Consider the following 19,395-nt stretch of genomic DNA (forward strand, 5'->3'; position numbering starts at 1 on the left):
TGGGTGATGAATGCTCTAAACAAGTTTCTCTGAATTTTTGGGGGTTTTTTACATGTTTTGACCTTGAAGGGAAGCTTGTCACTCCTGCAAGAGTATCAGTATCATTAGTTGTGAGCACTGCTGTAATTAGAGGACGGGATGGGTACATTAATAACACCTGGAAACAAAGTGGAAAAAAGGCTGGCTATTTCTGTGTGCAGTTGTTTAATCACTAATGGGCACACTGGCACAGGAACAAGCCAACCCTACTTTAAGCCACTACTTAACCTTTCTGTAACAATTTTAGTCTCCTCTGCCAAAGCTCAATGGTAAAGAAACAATTTTTCTCCCTCTCTAAAACGTGAAGCCTGTTTAAAAAAAAAAAAAAAATCTTTCATTGTCTTACTGCACTTTGTATGTAAGAACTTTCCTCCCTTACAGAGTTCTCCAAACTGTCAGATCTCCTGTTTATTCTCACCTGATCCTTGGTCTTCTCTTCTCTTTCACGAATGTAACCCGCAACAATTCTTTCTGTTTCCTCACACAACCTTGGATATGTTGCCAACTGAAACACAAAGTCAACAGACATTTACCCCTGCAGTGTGGCTCCAGTGGAATACAAACTGGGGAGCCTCCAGTTTTCCCCTTTGGAAGAAAGCAAATACTATGAATTCTTGGGCTCAAAGTTACCCATGCTGCAAAGCAAGCCTTATTTGCTTTCCTTCAGAGAAACTGGAGAGGCCTAAACCCTTAGCTTGTTTCTATGCTTTTGCTCCCTGGAACATAAATGAAAAGACACTTCAGACATATGAAAACACAGCCTATCAGCCTTGGGGTGAGGTTTCTCTCTCTTCTACTGTGCCTAATTCCAAAGTGGCATTTCAAACAATTTCCAAATTTCTTGTTCTTTAAAGGCTCCACCTTGTGGCAACATCTTTACATAACAATACTTAAATATAAACAGCAAAATACAACGGTAAATTTACCCAATACTCTCAGGAAAAGCATCTGCACAATTAATTCAAGTGATGTATCTTCCAAACTTTGACAAAAGTGAAAAAAATCTGGAAACTCCCTTCAAAATACAGCGGTGAATCTGCTTCTCTATGATCTTTGCCTTTCCTGTTTTAAGAAATATCTGCTTTACCTGCTCATCAGTATAAAAAAATTTGCTTTATTCAGAAAAACGCAGAGGATGTGGCAGGATATTTCTCAACAACTTCATCATAATTGTGCCCACATCCCAGAACAGCTCCTGTACTTGCTGCTCTGTACCCTGCACTGAGCTAGTGGGACAGACAGATGGACAGGTGAGACAGTGAAAGTAGCCAGTTAGCGAAGAAGTGTAAACATGGTTCTGAAAAGGAAGCTGGGGGCATCACATGACTCAAAAACACCTTCTATCATAAGATTTAAAAGAAAGGAGTAAAAAAAAAGAAATAACTTTGCTATCATTACACTGTTTTGAGAGCTTTGCAGGCGTAATTATTTTAGAAAGTCTTACTCTGTACATCAAGTGACTGGATCAGAAATCTCTTGTAATACTACAAAATGCAAGACAGGCTTTACATTATCTACCACACCATTACATTTTACTTACGTTACCAAATCTATGTGCAAGCTACCTTTTTAGTGCACTTCTTGACAGTGTTGATTAACTCTTGCATCACCAGATCCACACTTTTTAAGCAAGGTCCTTTCAGCTTAACTATCTGTTTTTTAACAATGGCTTCAAACGCCATATCTGGAGTAAACAAACCTGTTCTGTGGACATAAAAAAATATGTAAGACAGTAACAAAAACATCATGCAAGGAAGATTATTTTTTTTTTTACTGAATTGCTCAAATCTTCATTTTCAGAGCTGAGTGATAACAATCTCTACACGAAGAGACTTCCACAGAACTAAATTTGCTTCTTTCTCAAGCAAGTGTCATTCTGAGTAACAATATACAAGTAGAAATATGCTTGAAAGATATACAAGTAGAAACTACTTCCAGATGTCTGCAAGAACTCTAAAGAGTACTGATATAATGCAGTGAAGCCTCATCAGCACTGCATCAAACCTTCCAGGAGGGATGAATGGCAGCTGCAGCACTCCGTGCACAATCACCTGCACAGCAAATCCATAAGAATCCTATATCTGCACTTTTCACTCACACCAGGAAATGTCGTTCTGTTATTCAGGGTCCAACATGGAGAATTGCACAGTTCACTGCAGGGTATATGAAGCTATATAACAGATACCCCACAGAGCCAGTCCTAAACAAATGGGCCTTACTTCTCTTTCAAACACTGCTCACCAAGGTCTATCTTGGCAAATAAATTATATTTAAAAAAAAAAAAAATCAAACTATAAAAACATGCCCCAAACTATCAGTTCACTACCATAAATCAAGACCTCCTCATCAATAAGGCAAAGTAAGCTCAAATACCACACCACAGCTACTGATGTCAACCTTCTGAGAACTTACTAACCAAGGAACATAAGGAACAGTTTCCAAAACACAAAGAACAACAAAGCTTGCAAGCAGTGCCTTCCAAAGATATTACACCTGTATAATGAGACTGGGCTTGAAAACATGGGAGCACTTGCCTGATACCATGTATGTTCTTGATGGCATAACTTATTTCTCTCCGCAGTTCCTTCTCGTTGAATTCCATCTAGAGGAACAAAAGCACGTGAGAGCATATTAGGGCAAGTTCTTAATAAAAACAGGAAATATTACCTCTCCCAGTATGATCAGAAGACAGGCAAGTTCAACTGTCAAAATAGTAATTTCTAATAACACTAAACAAAGCATTAAGTATTTTAAAACATTTTAACACTAAGGCTACAGGCAGCAGTAAGGATTGTTGAAAATCACACACCCAGATATACAAACAGCTGGAATGATTTTGTAGAGTCGACAGAGTAAGCCAGAAACAGGATTTGGAAGATGCTATTTTTTTTTTTAGACCTGGTTTCTTGAAGAGGTGCATCTTCTGTGATTATGGTCTGTTTATCCTCTCCTTCCCACTCTACTGTTTTTCAACCAAATTTAAAAGAGGAGTTGTTTCAATTATGAAATTATAAAGCTTTTCTTTACATTTCTTTTGAAAGTCAGCTAGCTGGAAGAGAAGTTAGTGCTGTCACAAATGAAGGGGTCATTACCTCAGCCCAACTATCATAGAATTATAGAATAATTTGGGTTGCAAGGGACCTACCCTGTTCCACCTCTCACTATGAAAGCATAGGACTGAAAGCTGGCTTTGGTTAAATGTACTGAATATGGGAAGTACAACACACAGAAAATGGTTATTTTCCATAATTCTAATTTTAATAGATACTAGGTCCTTGAACACAGCTTAAATTTACCAACTGGAGTGGTCTGCGTGCCCCATTAACCAGAAGAAAGATGGCATTTGTGATAAAACAATAGAGAAGCACAGGAACTAGTATGAACTGGGACTGTAATTATATTCTAATTCATATACTTCAGAATTCTTAGCATGTCTCAGCATCCAATCCTAGAAATTAAACCAAATACCTAAAGTATAACGTCATGTAATTTCTTCCACACTTAAGAGCATGTTCTTCCAATCAGACCTTTTCTTGGCTGTACTATTATCAGTATGAACATAAGAATACATAAATAAAGCACAAAGCACGTCAGCAAGATGGATAAATACCTTCACTAGTTCAAAAGGAAAACGTTCATGGAAAATTCGGTTGATTTTGGCACCTCCTGAAAGTTCTAGTGTATCAACTTGATCTCCTGATCCTTCAATTCTTTTTTCAAAGTCCACTGAAAACTGTTGTACCATCCTAAATTTTAAAGGGGGTGAGAAAACAAACAAACACCAAACACAACCACTTAAGTATGTCAAGTACTAACTCTTACTTCAGTACTATTGACCACTAGTGCCTGATAAAACATGTTAAGGAACTGACAAAAGTATCTTTGAACAACAGTTGATTCAGCCAAGCTGTCAATTCATAAAATCCATACCTACACACGTTCCCCTGCATCTCTTCTCTCTTGCAGGACATTGCACTGCATATTTTTTTCTTTCTTCATAAATATTGTGGGTGGGGGAAGCACTGTTTATTAAACTTTATCATAAAGTCAGCTAAAAATACAGCAGGGTACCAGGCTACATTCATTTTTTATCAATGATAACACAATTTTAAATGATGCTATTACTTATTAAATAGATGTTTAATTATTTTTTTAATGAAGAAAAAGTGATAGCAGTCTTTTTAGTAGGATAAGAAAATAAGAGTCCTGACATTTAAGTTACCATACATAATGTATTTGAATAGAAAAGCACATGCATACTCAGATGCTGCTACAGAAACTGCAGACAAGGGAGACCACCACAAAAAATATCCCCAATTTTATGGCAATTGGTACAATTTGCAGAGTTTATTTCTCCACAATGACCCTTGGATCTTCCTAACATGGCCATGTGGCAGCTGTCAGCACCACAAGCTCCAGTTCACTTGGCTGTGCTTAGACTTCTGCAGCAGGAGCATTCAGAAAAACACACAGGAGAATTCTTCCAGTCATGGAAAAGCCAAAGGTGATGGCCCTCTGTTTGGGCAACTAAAACATCTGGAGTAAAGTCATGAAGAACTGACTTATGTCTACTCTTTTGGACACAGTTGTTACAAAAATAAGGAGTAAATTGGAGTCTTCAGCTGACTCAAGAAAGTCTCTCTAGTTCAGCTGATTATTTTCCCTTCTGAATTTCAGACTTCTAACTACAGAATGAATCCTGCACAAAACTCATGCATTATCACAATGCAGTGCTATTACCATCTATCTCAGAGAACTCGGAATGCCAAAAACCTTTGAAATCAGTCAGAGCAGGAATGTGACAACAGTCACTTAAGAGACAAGAGCTAGGTACATTTTACACCTCTCTTTCCCCCTCTGCATGCTTCCTCTCCTAAGAGGTACATTTGAATTTCATATGAACACAAGAGTGGCTGCAGAGGGTTACAATCTTAAAAAAAAATGGGAGTACAAAAATAGCAGACCAGTATTGGGCGTCTCTGGAAACAGAGCAGGTAAGGAAGCAGCACGAAGCAAAGCAACAGGTGCCAAGTGGTGTTCAAACTGAAACATCAGTATTGGCCTTTTTCCATAGTGCTAAATCCACAATCAAGAAAGGGCTCTGATTCCAAATCCACATGATTCAAAGTCAGATGAACATTATCTCTGTTCCATTCCTTTACAATGGTGTTATCAAAGATCTCTAGGTCTTAGGTGCACAACACATGAAGGACTACCACCTATGATTAATTTTGATCTTGCTATCTTTGAGTTCTTTTGGAAAGACAAGTTTTTATATCAGAAAAAGAAGCATTCCCTACTCTCCTTCCACCCTCCTCATCTTACAGACTTCTAACACAATGTCCTTCCCTTGCTTGAGGTCATCTTTCTGGCAGACAGAAGAATGTGTCTATACAATCCGAAGCAGTTTCTTACCTTTGATCATCTCTGATGCCCATCTTTATACCTTTTCCTTGCTCTGCTTTCTCTCTTTCCTAGGATTACTAAAATTAATTTAGGGAAAACTGTTGAAATTGTAGAGTATATAAAGTGTTTGGGAACATCAAGCACAGAATTCTTTGGAGTTCACGTATAGAATCCTTAATCATATCCTAATCTTTAGATTTAAACCCATTAGAAAGAAGAAAAAAAGAAGTAAAACAAACCTATACAGAGCAGAAAAGCAGACAAAAGACACTCACTGCAACAGGGCTTTTGTTTTTCTGGTTGGATCTTCTGGCCTGAAGTTTTTGTATACCTCTACTTCATGTTCTATAGAAAGCAGCTGGCTCTGGAGTTTGCTTCTGAAGGCTGGCAGAGTATCCCGAATATGATTGGTAAGTTGCTAAAAAGCAAATAAAAGTCCTTTTATATTGTAAATAAAGATGAAAGCAGGAGCACAACCATTTCCTTCTGACTGCCAAGCTTATCAGCCACGACCTGTGCTAGTTTACCAGGGCAGTTCCTTTTGATCTCTGAAGTAATGGAAGCTGTTAAAGAACAATACAATATTCTTTGTGTACACACATTGTAAAGAGGCTCCAAAAATTCCTTTGTCCTCTCACTCACTGAGCCCTGTTACTACACACCTACCTAGTTACTAATGAAAAAGTTACACACATTACATGCGGAATTTGAAATGACCTCTCATCACTCAGTGCTGATGCCATCACTCCTGTTTTGCTGGTTTTCCTAAAGGTGTTTCCCAATTCCGTACGTGCTTGTTCAGCACGATGACTCCTTTGCAGCCACAAGGCAATGTGGGACAAGAAAGAGATTCTGAGCATCCACATCCCATTGATGGGCATTACTCCAGAGGTGGAGGAAAGTACAGACACCAGAGAAGCTTCTTGGCACTTTCCCAAGTGATTTTTGCTCCCTTGTGCAAAGCATACTAAAGGGAAGAGATCTGTCCCTCATATTAATGATTTTATAACTTCTCCTTTTTTTAAACACTTGATTTTTGGCTGAAAAAGGTTCTACCACTCAATAGTTTCAGGTTTTGTTTCTGAAAATATAACAAAATGTACTGGAAAATAAATTGAACAAGAGTAGAAAAGGACTTACAGATCTGTGTTTAACTTAGCTCACTTGTTTTTGTGCATATATGTTTTACTGTGCTTGGACAGCACTATCAATGTCTTACCTGTGCCATAAATTTCTCATGCATTGTACCCATTCTTTAATTAAAATTAAACTGGGCTTCTTGCACTATGCCCCAAACCCTTTTCCCAACCCCAATCAAACAAGCTATAAATTCAGAATGTCATATACCAAAATAAACTCAAATTTAAAGTCGTTCACTAGACTGACAGGCACAAAATCGAAAGCTGGAGTTTCCCTGGAGCACCACCTTGTGGATGCCGAGAAACTGAATTATCACCTGAAACCACAAACACTAACAGGTCCCCAGTATCTTAAGGACAAAACTTATGCAGATCTTCCCACATATAATATTCTACACACAGCAAAAGCAACAAAAGATCAGCAGTTCCTACTGAAGTAGGTAGATTTTCAAAATAGCTCACAAAAAATTTAATAGTATATAAAGTAACGAAAATCAGGACAGATAAGACTGTCCAAAGGTATATGTAGCTTGTGCTTCAGTCTCAAAACTAGGACATGTGAATTAAACTTTCAATATATAAAAAGAGGCAAAACATTCTAAACACAGGCAAAATTGCATCCTCGTTAGGGTCACAGGCTGCTCAAGCTAAGAAAGGGCTCTACAAAAAGAGCAATACCCAGAGACCCAAAATGGTGAAGAGAACTCCAAGCCTGCTGTAGGCAGGGCCTTCATTAGGACAGTAAGCTATGGCTTTCTCCTCCAGGTAACTGGGAAATAGCTCTATTTCCAGCTGAAGGAAGCTGGGATCCAACACAGTTTGGCACAAACTTATAGATATAAACCAGAGCTTTTGGCAAAAATAAAAGTAGGGTGGCAAAGTGTTCTGATTACTGTATTTGTCATTTATATCATTAGTACACAGTATATGTTTATAGTAACAACTACAATAAAGTGTACATTTTGGGGTTAAAGTACAGACACACAGTGCATCCTCAGGATACATGACTTCTAAAAATGTCTTTTTTTATCCCTAATTTCTAAATTTGAGTACTAAGAATCCTGTTAAGAGAAATGTGATAAGAAAGGAATAGGATGGTGTACTCCCAGGAAGGGAGACAAATCTTATTTTTGATGTTCATATTCAGTATTCAAGAGAACAGGGAGGTGCAGAACTGTCAATAAAAGTCAGAAACCACATCTCACAGCAAGCTTTTGTATGCTACAAGTAATATACAGCTTTGTTTTTACCTTGTGCAAATTAAAAGCATTAAAAGCAGGAAAGAATAACTGAGGTTCAGTGACCAACATTCATTTTAATAAAGCTTTTGTGTTGGCTCTACTGTTATAAAGTTGCCTTTCACCACCAAGGCTTCAGGTTTTACCTGGTTTAGAACTTTCTGGAGATACGGTGTTCCCATCCGATCTGCCATGTGCCTGTAGGATGGGTGGGAAAGAAAGAATTTCCTTTCTGCTAGAAGAGCTGCTTTTATGTCCTTCTTCCCATCAATGTCTTTCTGGCTTCTGTTTACAACACCAATATAACCTAAAACAACACAAAACCAACAGGTAAATCAATGCAGCTATTGCCTGAACTGCTGAATTCACCTTGACTAGAACTAAACTTTCAAATTTAGGCATTTCAGATACTGTTTACAAGTACTCAAGTGCCCTTAATGCTGTCTAAATTGTTCATTCTGTTTAGATATAACAGATACACTTACTTTTAAATCACCAGTGCAAAAAGAGAAATATATGAAATTCTGGTAAATCCCAAAGAAACCATTTCAAAAATAAACCAACAAAAAATCCAAACCAAAAATCAAAACACACACACAGATCCACACAGATAAACGACATAATATTAACAAAATACAGAAAAAATTTCTCATTTGCTGGATCAATGGGAGGATATGGTAGTTTCATCCATAAATTATAACTAGAATCAAAATCATTACTATTATTAACAGCATGAGCAACTGTGGCAGTAGCTGCCAGAACAATCACATGGAAGATTTCTGGAAGGTATCATAAATTGTTTTATAGTGAAATTACCAAAGCTCTGGTGCTTGTTGCTGTCACATGCAAAGAAAAAAAGATCCATGTGTTACAAGTGACAGCAATCTGGTAGAGAAGAAAAAAATTGGCTAAAAGCTTGTGCTGACATTTCTTGCTTCCTCTGGAATACGCAGTTTGTTTTCCAGGTCCAGAAAAAAACCTTATTTTACTTGCAGGATATTTTTAGCACAGCCATCTTTTAGGTTTGGTGAATAGATATATCTGTAAAAGCAAAGAACTCATCAAGTCCAGCACAACCTTTGATTCATCTCCAGGACTCCCAAACACTACCCTTATCCAAACCACTTTCTGGATTGCAAAGAATACAGGCAACTGAACATTCTCACCTCTACGAAGAGGGAGTAGTTTGTTTTCTAGAACTTCTCTCGCATCTGTTCCTTCATCCATCAGATCCAATTTTGTGATCACACCAATGGTCCTAAGGCCTGACCAGGGTGGAGACAGGAGGAAAAAGTTACTGAAGAATCATTTTGATTCAGGAAGAACAATTACAATTATATAATAACAGACATGTAGCCTTCTCAAAGCTTGTATCACACCTTACCAGCTACAACTCAAGTTATGGTATGTCTGGAAAAGAAGGGAACAGAATTGCTGAAACGTGTTCCTCAAATCTCTTTAACACGGCTCAGCATCCCTACAGTGTGACTGTATAAAATTTATAATGCAAGTATCCAGAAATCCCATCAGCACCATGGCCCATTTTGCCTGATACTACAAAAATTCCTAGATAGGCACTGCTGCACTTGCTTATAAGAGACAGTGACAAAATTTTTAAAATACATTTACAGCAACATTACCAGAACAATACTGAGCTAACCCACCGTTGATGTTGAAGGCTGCATGAGAATGTATATACACATCTATTTAACATACTTTCCATTATAAAATTTCACACAAGAGTTGATCTGTTACTTCCAATTATGTTCTTACACTGAGAACACACAGTGGTAATCCATCAATGCTTACCCTGAGGGTCCACTTCCTTCGCCAGCTTCAGGGCATCAGAGTTGGCCAGATCAGTGTTTGCTGGAGTCACAGCCAAGATGAGACAGTTTTCCCGGGATATGAACTGCATTATCATGTCTCTGATCTGTTGCTCAATATCTGGAGGCTGATCCCCTACTGGCACTTTAGTGATTCCCGGCAAATCAATAAGAGTCAGGCTTAAGACTATACAGAAAACACAGGATCACAGAAGTGGTCAGCACACCAGACATGTCGAAGAGGTCTACACATCCATAGCTGCAGACAAATTTTAGTCACATAAAAGCCCTTTATGACCTTTACAGACATATAAACATTGTCAGCAGTTCAAACAAAATGCCTGCCAATCTGAGAGGTATATTTGTTTCCCTGTTGGTCCTTCATCTCTGAATTTATTAGTGTTACTTAATATTTTAAATGTTACAACTGGTATAAGTATCATCTTATACCAAATATCCTTGAGGGCTCTTAGACAAATGAACATGGCCTTCTGAGCTTTGTCCCACAACAAGAGCACAGATAACAGACCATTCCCATTGCATCCTTCAAATCAATGCAGAACAGTTGTTTGGGTGGTTGGTTTTTTTTTTAAAATATAGTCTTTCTCTGACCATGCTCTGAACAATGTCTCCATCTAAGAAATTCCCAAAAAAGTCAATAGCAGGCCTAACTGATATAGCAAAATTGTTGTTAAGAGGTGGGGGGGTATATTGTTGTTCTGAAGGTTTGGGGGTAATTTTTACTCTGCAACTTCTTCAGAAAAGTAATAAATATGAAGAAGTTAATCCACTAAGAAAACCTGGTTTGCTCTGGCATGATTTCCCCAGTACAGGCCACAGTGCCAACTAGAAGCATCCCAGCTTGTTCAGCCAGTACTGGGGCAATAGGGTATCCTTTAGACAAATGAGAAAAACGCTATTCGTAGAAAGGAAACACCAGAAGTATATTTTGAGTCTGGTTAATACAGACAGGAGTTGCTGAACTAAAGACTGATTTTACTAAAACAAAGTAAGAGCAATAGGTAGGAAATTTTCACTTTCTCCTGGAGTCAGCATGTTCAACCAACAAGCTTTGAGGCAGAGGATTTAGTTCAGCCCCTCTCCAGTTAGAAAAATAAAGTGCTTCAGCCAAACATACCACTTTTTTCCTGTATCAAAGACAGACTCAATGGGAAACATTTTCCCTAGACTGCCTTCATTAAATTGGGCAGATGGTAACCAAAGGAACTAACTTTGATCTATACTGGGGGTCTAAAACAGAAAGCAGCTTCAAACACCATTATTGTCTGAACACGTTTTTATTGACAGGGAACAATAAACTTCCAGTAAGGCAGGGAGACACAGTGACTTTCTAGATCACTGATCAGGGAATCCCTCTGGAGGGTGCAAAAAAGTTTTGCCATTAAGTCTCTCATCTCCTATTATTTGTCTTTACTAATGAGCTACCATCTCCTGAATGTACTGGGGGAGAGACTGCTTCCATCCTGAGGCAGAGTGAGAACATTTTTAAATAAAGAGAATATTAAATGGGGCAGAGAATCTGTGTTCTGCCCATCTCTCATGGTCAACAGCTCTCCACTGTAGAGTGGTTTCTTAAAACAGGAGAATTTGAGGATTCTTCCAGACACATACCCACTTTTGGTTCAACTTAGCCTCAGAAGCTTTTTTATCCCAGAAGAGTGAGCAGTAAAAACAAAAGGGCAATGGATAGACAGATAGAGCTACATAATACATTTTATGACAGAAGTGTAGAGGAGAATGATTTTACCTACCATGTGGAGAATATACTCTTAAATTAATAGGAATTGAAGAAATGCCTTTGTTCATTCCTGTTACTCTATCTGTTTCTGCTTCGATTTCCTGACGAACTTCATCAAAATCAGTAAATTTCTTCCCTTTGCAGTGTAGAAATTCAGCATACTCTGTGAAAAATGTCAGTAACAACTCTGTTATTTCACAGGCTGATCGACTTGGACACCCACTTTCAAGGCCTTAGTGGTCTTCAGATGTGTGTGCACAGAAGCACACCATCGTGGCTATCAGGAAAGCATTATTGTGATTACACATGTGAAAACCAGCCTGCAACGAGAAAGGCTTAGTTAAAAAGTCAAGTTGTCTGGAAATGATTTACTGCTCTTATCTTTAGCACATCATCTTCTGGAACAACCTGAAAGATTCAATTAGATGCCATTTACAGTAATAGAATAAGGAACAGATTATGAATCAGATTCTGAGTTTTCATCTGATTACATTTGCCTGTAATACATCACCAAATTGAAAAGTAATTCAAGTTCTCTATTATGAAAGATTATTAGCATTTGTTTCAAACGCTAACAGCCCATGTCATGCACAAATTTAGCAAAGGAATTCTGTAAGTTTTTACAAGTTCATAATGAAAATAAGATCAGTTAAAAACACTGTAATGTTTTCAACACAACTCCTCATTCTCTAAATCTTCCAGTCATCTAAATCCAAATCACACAAGTTTAAGTGTCTATAGAAATAGCTGTGATTTTGCTGAAGGGGGAGAACACAATTAATTCCTAAGTTTTCCATATCATACAACTTGTCCTGTTACCTTAAAAGGGCATTGACCAGGAATCAGGGTAGATACAGCCTAATTTGTTAGACCCAAACTTGACACTAGGTCCTGTTTTGACTTTTGAATCCCAATATTGATACTAATTACCGCAACCTTTTGGTTGCCCTCATAACCATGTCCCAGGATTTTAAAACTGGACTTTCTTCCCTCAAAAAACAACACAGAAGTTGATGTCACATAGCAAGGCTGCAATCAGAACCAATGACACGAGTGGTAATCACAGGTACAGCTCACATCCTGTCCCCACGGGGTCTAAGCACTAGGACTGGAGAAGGGCTGAAAAGAGGCGTGTGTGTTCCACTTCATTTCATCCTGCAATTAAGGCCTGACTTCAAAGTTCTGTTTAGATGTTTCTTCCCCAGAAAATGTTTCTTGGTAACAAGCCCTCAAACATCAGGGGAAGGAGCTTGCTCGGTACTCAGAGAAAGAACAGCAGCTCAGGAGAACTAATCTGAGAACAGGGATTAATAGAGGACCTTATGAGTCAGTACTGAAGCCTGTTACCCAAAAGTCACTTTCTTACTATTATCAACAGAGCTTTTTAAATAAAATAAAATTAAATGTAAAAAAACCCCTACAACAATAGTTAAAGCAAACTGAGAGACCAAAAAAAAAAAAAAAGACATAGAGGAGGGGAAAATAACAAATACCAACATTTCTGTGCTACAATACCATAATCCCTCCAGATTCAAACTGTGAGGAACAGGGAAACTCACCTTTGTTAAGATAAAAATACATCACTTATTTTAAAAACGAGACCACCCACCAAAAACCCTCTGCCTCACTTTTGACAATTTAAACATTCCAGAATGTCTTAGATTCTTTTTTTAGCTCCACAGCAAAATTACAATGAATGTGGAGTTTGTTTCACTGACAACTGTTTATTTAAAAAGTCAAGGAATATTCAAATATTTCAAAATGAAAAATAATATTGTGCACAAAATAAAAGAGCTCTGTTGCTCTAGCACATTTGAGAATTTACATTTGTCAAATTTGTCATTTTAAAGTTGGAAAACATCTACCTTATTAAAAAAAGAGCTGACATACTTTTTCCCAGTTCTTCATGCACTGCTCCTAGCATAAAACAATGTATTCTTCTTAGGTTTTCATCAGATTTTCTCAGAAAAATCTTTCTAAATTCAGTGAGCAATACTTGGTGCCGAGCTGGAATCAGTTGGCTGATTCAGCTGATTGCCAAGGAAGCTTTTCTTTTTGTTCCACTTCACACTCAGGAACAGAAAGAGTCGCTCTCTGAAATGGCTTCAAGGTAATAAAAAAAAAAAAAAATGTTTGTTACTTTTTAGCTGTGTTAATGCTTGTCAACAACTCATCCCTCCCAGCGGCATCTGAGGTCCCACCAGAGCTGCAGGAATAAACTTCACCGGGGTTCTTAACCTGCGGTGCCACACACAGCCCACGGAATGAAAATTCAAACGGACAAGCGGCGCTTTGTTTTGCTCCTTTCAGCCCTCAGCCTGTCCCTGGCAATGATGCCTTCAGCCAGACTGGAGAAGCACATGCTTTAATGCAATCTTCAGTTTCCAGCTTTCATACACAGAAGAATACTAAGGAAACATTTCACTTACATTTTTGTGGGAATGGACACAAAAGCCAGACAAGAAAAAATGATCCTGCCTGATGTCCAGCTTTCAAACACGTATTTTTTTTGTATAGAAAGGAAGTTACATTACAAGAAGGAACAATTAGATACAAAATTAAAACAGTCTTTGCATGTAAAATGCTTCCTTTCCTGCCTACCCCCCCCTCCGATTCATTAAAAGCACCTTGGATGATGTAGAATGAAAAGGCTACCATAGCATAGTTCCTTGAGTGCATCCACAAGTGATTATTTATCTCTTCAATTTTTACTAAATTAGAGAAATAATACAGAGAAGTGTTGTGAGGCAACATCTTTTAAATGCTCCTAATTTTTCCAGTCCATTATATCTCCCTATGCTTTTATGATTTAATCTTGTTTATGATTTTATATTTCTATTACCAATAAACAGCCACCGCTGTTCTCAAACCACTTAAATTACATCCACACTTGAGATGTTCCATAGATTTGTCTCTAAGCCAAAGAGAGGTGAGTGACAAGACATGGATCAGCCCTTAGAAATACACAAGAGATGTTTTGGAAAACATCCTTGATCCATATCAGACTGAGCCCAAGACCTTCCAAAGCTCAAAGACTTTACCCTGTACAGAATAACCTGTTACTAGAGGTCAGGAATTCACCAAGATGAGAGACCAGGACTCAGAACTCCTCTCAACCTGATTTCAAAGAGTTGCTCCAAGTTGGTAATAGTATCCAGTCTAGAACACTCAAAAGAGCTTGTGAGTTTTCCAAAAGGGTGGCTCATTAAATTGTAGGCCTCTACCAATCATTTTAAACACATACAGTAAAGGTGGAATACCTGCTATTATTGCATCTTCTACTCCCAGCCCCTTAGAGAGATGTCACCCAAGCAACAACAGTCTTGTTGACTCCAACAAAGCACCTCACAAAGCCTCAGAACACTTTTCAAGGGTGATTTCAAGAGAGTGTTCTAAAAACAGGCAAATAAACACCATCAGCAAAAGTACATCACCTCTTCTTTGATGATGGACCAGCTTTTCCTGAGCAAAGCAAATGCAGTTAAGTGAATCTGGACCGCAGCAAATCATTCAATAGTGCTTCGTTGAAAAGAGAGGCAGTATCAAAAGCCCTTGTTGTCTTAATCTATAATCTGTCTTCTACTTCACCATTACTGAAGCTTTGCTAACAAGCTGAAGATGAAATATTCAAACTGAGGTATTCCCCTGCTAACCTTCAAGCAGAAAGGCTACAAGAAATAGAAGTACCCTGGTCTTTCCAGAAGACAAACCAGAAAATCCTGTCAATGCAGAGGATTCCAAGAATATCACACCACAAGACAGAAAAGTATTGAAAATAGTGTAGATCTGATGAAAATAACTGGCATAAAATACCAGGTCACGCTCCTAGGAACCAATGAAATGGTTAATGATGAGGGTAGACACTTGTAGCAGAGAATGCAATAATCTTCCACATCTTTGAAACTTTCTGTTTGTAGAAGAAATATATCTCTGTTCTTTCAACCTTCTCCTATTGATCATGCTTTCCAAACTTCCGATCACTCACACAGCCATCCTCCAGGAATTTTTCCTAAGGTCACGAAGGCAGAGCTCTTACCAGAGCTCTCTCTCCTTCCCAGGACTGAGAAAAAGCAGAACTAGTACTTGTAGGACTGCATTTCTGTGATGCATCCTGTACAGTATTCATGTCTGTATTTTACAACAGCACATCAGTGAGTTACGTTCTGTTAAAGGTTCACTGTGAGCACCAGGTCCTTTTCTGAAAACATCAAGTACCAGCCTTTCAGTACAGAAATTGTCTTATCCCAACTGAATTCCTTCCTACTTTGGGGGCATTTCTCTTCTTTTGCAAGCAATCTAAATTCAAATTCTGCCCTCCAGTATCTTTTATATTCTCATTTGTATTTCCCGAACACAAACTTAATGAGTACACTTTATTCTGTCATCCTACCAATAATACCAAATACTGAACATGACCTGGAGGGATGTCCCTTCCACTCTGTAAACAACTGTGCATCCATCTACAGGAGTCCTTTCTAAATCATGTTTCTCAAGATTGCTTATTATATTTTTTTTAAAAAACAAGATAATTTAAAAACCCTTACAGTCCCTACAACCTTACACTGTGCTTAAACTCAGGCTCCAGATCGGCAGCGTTATCCCTTTTCCAGGATATCAGTCCCATGTGGGTGATGAGCCTTCCATTGACTCAGGAATGGGTCACCAGTCCCTACCTCCTTTTCCCCATGGTGGTGTCACTTTTTAGCTTTTGGGCTATGCACCTCAATAATTTTTTTGGGTTCTACAGCATCCTTGTTCATCATCTGAATGAGGAGCTGCCAGAGAGTGGCATCCAGAAGACTGCAGCCACTGTCTTCCTCTTCTCCTTGCAATGTGCCCCATCTCTTCCCTACTATTGGCACTGTGCCATTTTTCTAGTTTTTGTCCTTTAGGAGCTCCACATGCCTTCCTGCTGATGAAGCCTCTAGGATCATTTGTGTTAGCTGAAATAACCAATCTAAATTATTTTTATAATTTTTTCATATTCTGTTAGAGAATTGCTTTTGCCACCAGAGGGCAACAGAAGATGGCTATTCTTGAGGAATAGTCTTGCAACAAACAAAATCTGGATTAAAGCTCAACAACTTCAATAGAAGAGAGCATCTGCAAGACTTCAGAAAAAAATAGGATGTCTTTTAAACCTTATGTTTGCTTTCCACTTAGTATTTAATTAGCAAAACTCAAACAAATGTGGGTATTGTATGTAGGACTCATTCATGTCAAACTGCCCACCTCAATAATGATTTTCAAAATCTGTTAATCTGCTGAAGCAAGAAGAAAATCTGAAATTCCTCCACAAACAGTTGGCAAAATGATGAAAATAACTCTCCTAAAGCCAAGATATTTAACATACAAATAACAGGTTTATATAGCAGGCAATGTGCTTTTAACAAACAGAAGACCTACAACAAAGGCTTCACCCAAAACCCAAGAGCATTTTTTGTTGCCTCTGCTGTTTAAAAAACATACTACCAAGTCTCAAGAAATGTAGTCATTATTTCACCTGCAGAGGCAGGAGAAAGCACAGCAAGAGGAAGAATAGATTGCTTAAGGTTATACAGAATGTGTGGCAACCAAAAAAAACCATGAAACAAAACGCCAACATCGCTCAAGATCTTTCTCAGGCATTTCAAGTCATTACCTTCTCAAAGCCTCCTCAGCAGCACCATATAAAAGTTATGCTAACACTGGCCAAACTTGCAGAGAGAAGATTAGGAGTTGAAATGGAACTAACTGGGTTGGGCATATGGTATGTTATGTTGCTCCAAGACAACTGAACACTCATGCAGCCTTAAAATTCTCATCCCAGGTCAGCTGTGTGCCAGTTCTTATATCTTAAAGACACACAGAGAAATCCATCTAAAAGCCCAACTACAGGCATACATACAGCATTCCTGCTCCTGAAAAGCAGGAGTAAGAGAGTGAGAGACCAGCACTCTGCGCTCACTGGGAACTGCTGAAATACCTCAACACACCACATTTCAAACAAATGCTGCCTTGGTGAGAAAACAGGAGCTCCCTGGATCTAACACTGCAGCACTCAAATACAGAAAGGACCAGTGTGTCTTTTACCTGAATTTAGAAATCAGACTCTCACAAAATAAGCTGCCCTCACATCCAACTTCTCACTCAAAAAAAAGGCAGGTAGAACCCCTCCCACGTGCATCCTCTGAATGGCTAATTTATGACAGCTGTCTTGCCCACCTTGTAAAACCTCAAGCTGGCCATCAGACAGGCTCCCAGCTAAGAGCACCTGTGCCTTCTAGAACTCACTTAACTGCACCTTCCCAGGTGGGACTATTTTCTTCAAACCCATTAATCTAACCTGAGCTCCTTCAGAGGCTGGCAACAACAGAGAACAAGCCATAATCTTTCAGAGGACTGTAAATTTTTTAACGTCCATATTTTGACTTTTTCGATGCTATTAGGTATTTCTCACATGATCAAACTCAGAGAAAAATACTCAAAACTAATTAAGACTATCTTGTCAGTTGCAATATTTAATTAAAACCTTTCTATTTGCCTCCAGTATTTCAGCTGAGTACAGTATTTGCATGGATGTGGAGTGAAAATGTCATAAGGCCATTTAGAAATTGTACTAGGCTCACCAAAATATGCTAGTGACTAAAAGAGATCAAAAGGTCACTGCAAAATAGCTTTGCATTAACTGCACAGAATTTCTAAAAAAGAGGAAGTAAACAAATTTCTAAAAAAACAAAAATACTCCACTCCTCTCATGAATTTCTTGGTATTGATTTGTTTCATGTTACCCCTTGCAGAGGTAACAGCTCTTTACCCAGGTGTGTCAGATCTTTCACATGTTGGGGGGCCCCTGGTAATTCCTCACAACCAATTCCTGCTGCACCTTTCCATGACATGTCCAACCCTAATAATGGATGGTCACAGTTCCCTCTTACTGTGATGAGCACAGATTCCTCTGCTGCTTCATCCCTTACTGCAATGGCTCAAAGCTAAATGAAGCTTTAATCTCCTCTGTCAATCAAATTCACATTCCAAACCATTCTCAGCCAGTTCCAAAATGCTGATAAACTATCTTGTAGTCATCTCTGAATGTCTGTATAGAAAGTGCCCCCCTCTCTCCCCAGGAATACTATAAGATTAGGAATATCTACTTTTAAGAGAGCCTAGAAAGATCCTTGGATCAGAAATAAGTTCTTACTACAGCACCAAGAACCTGATACAGCCCTCCAATTATTCTATAACATTTTAGATATTTATGGCCTTGATAGAAATCAGTCCAGCATCAGCTTCCTGTAAAAGAACACTGTGCTTCTCTAAGCAGTTTGCTTTATTTTCTTTTCTTAAAATTAGTTCACAAAGATAAAGGTGGCTTAAAAGATAAAGTTATTTGGAATTTCAACACCCAAAACAACAACAGGGAACAAAGTTTAAAGAAAGTAACAAAATAATTAAAGTTTGCATTTTAAAGGTTTTGGCATCTAATCTCAAACAAGAAATACACAGCATTTCCCAAAGGGAGAAATATGCCTTGACATCCAGGAAACACAAAATTAGGCCGAAGTTCAGTTCTCCAGAATTTTTAAAGTTCCTGTTGTGTTATTTAAGTCATAATGAAGAATGAATTTTCAGCAGAGAAGGTACCTATACAAAGCCTGTAGGCCTACCTAAAGCTAGTAATACATTGTGAACATATTAAGGAGGAAAATACCAGAAAGAGAGAAGCCATTTCAGTGTCCCCTCAACCAAGGGACAATGGTGACTTTACAGAATAGGGCAACATGGACCAGTTTAGGATGGATGTCAGTGAATAAGTATGTAACCACCTGAGGTCAGAGTGTGAGTTTTTACTTTACTCTCTGTCCCCAGAGTTCAGTAATTTTGTTAGGAACACCAGCACGGAGCCCAGTGCGTTTTTTTCTTCTACTCTTACACGGTCCTGGGAAAATTAGATTGAGACTCTCCATAGCTGGGCCTTATTCTTGCATTTATTTCTGCATGCTCTGTCA

General features: G+C 38.4%; 1 protein-coding gene across 10 annotated transcripts in view; it reads right to left on the reverse strand.

Annotated features, from left to right (window-relative positions):
- DNM3 (dynamin 3) overlaps positions 1-19,395 on the reverse strand; it is a 171,939-nt gene that overhangs the window by 134,575 nt on the left and 17,969 nt on the right. For all 10 annotated transcript variants that reach the window (XR_001874952.1, XR_001874951.1, XM_017815672.1 and 7 more), the window contains exons 3-11: positions 11,421-11,570; positions 9,632-9,835; positions 8,989-9,087; positions 7,969-8,129; positions 5,721-5,863; positions 3,650-3,785; positions 2,574-2,641; positions 1,605-1,743; positions 458-544 (exon numbers count right to left, since the gene is read on the reverse strand). Coding sequence is in view for 8 of the 10 variants with exons in the window: in XM_017815672.1 (XP_017671161.1) it covers positions 458-544; positions 1,605-1,743; positions 2,574-2,641; positions 3,650-3,785; positions 5,721-5,863; positions 7,969-8,129; positions 8,989-9,087; positions 9,632-9,835; positions 11,421-11,570 (1,187 nt within the window). In the remaining 2 variants the exon portion in view is untranslated. The remainder of the gene's footprint in view (positions 1-457; positions 545-1,604; positions 1,744-2,573; positions 2,642-3,649; positions 3,786-5,720; positions 5,864-7,968; positions 8,130-8,988; positions 9,088-9,631; positions 9,836-11,420; positions 11,571-19,395) is intronic.

The sequence above is a fragment of the Lepidothrix coronata genome, unplaced genomic scaffold (genome assembly GCF_001604755.1).
Source record: "Lepidothrix coronata isolate B3197 unplaced genomic scaffold, Lepidothrix_coronata-1.0 Scaffold52, whole genome shotgun sequence".
In the NCBI taxonomy this organism is placed as follows: Eukaryota; Metazoa; Chordata; class Aves; order Passeriformes; family Pipridae; genus Lepidothrix; species Lepidothrix coronata.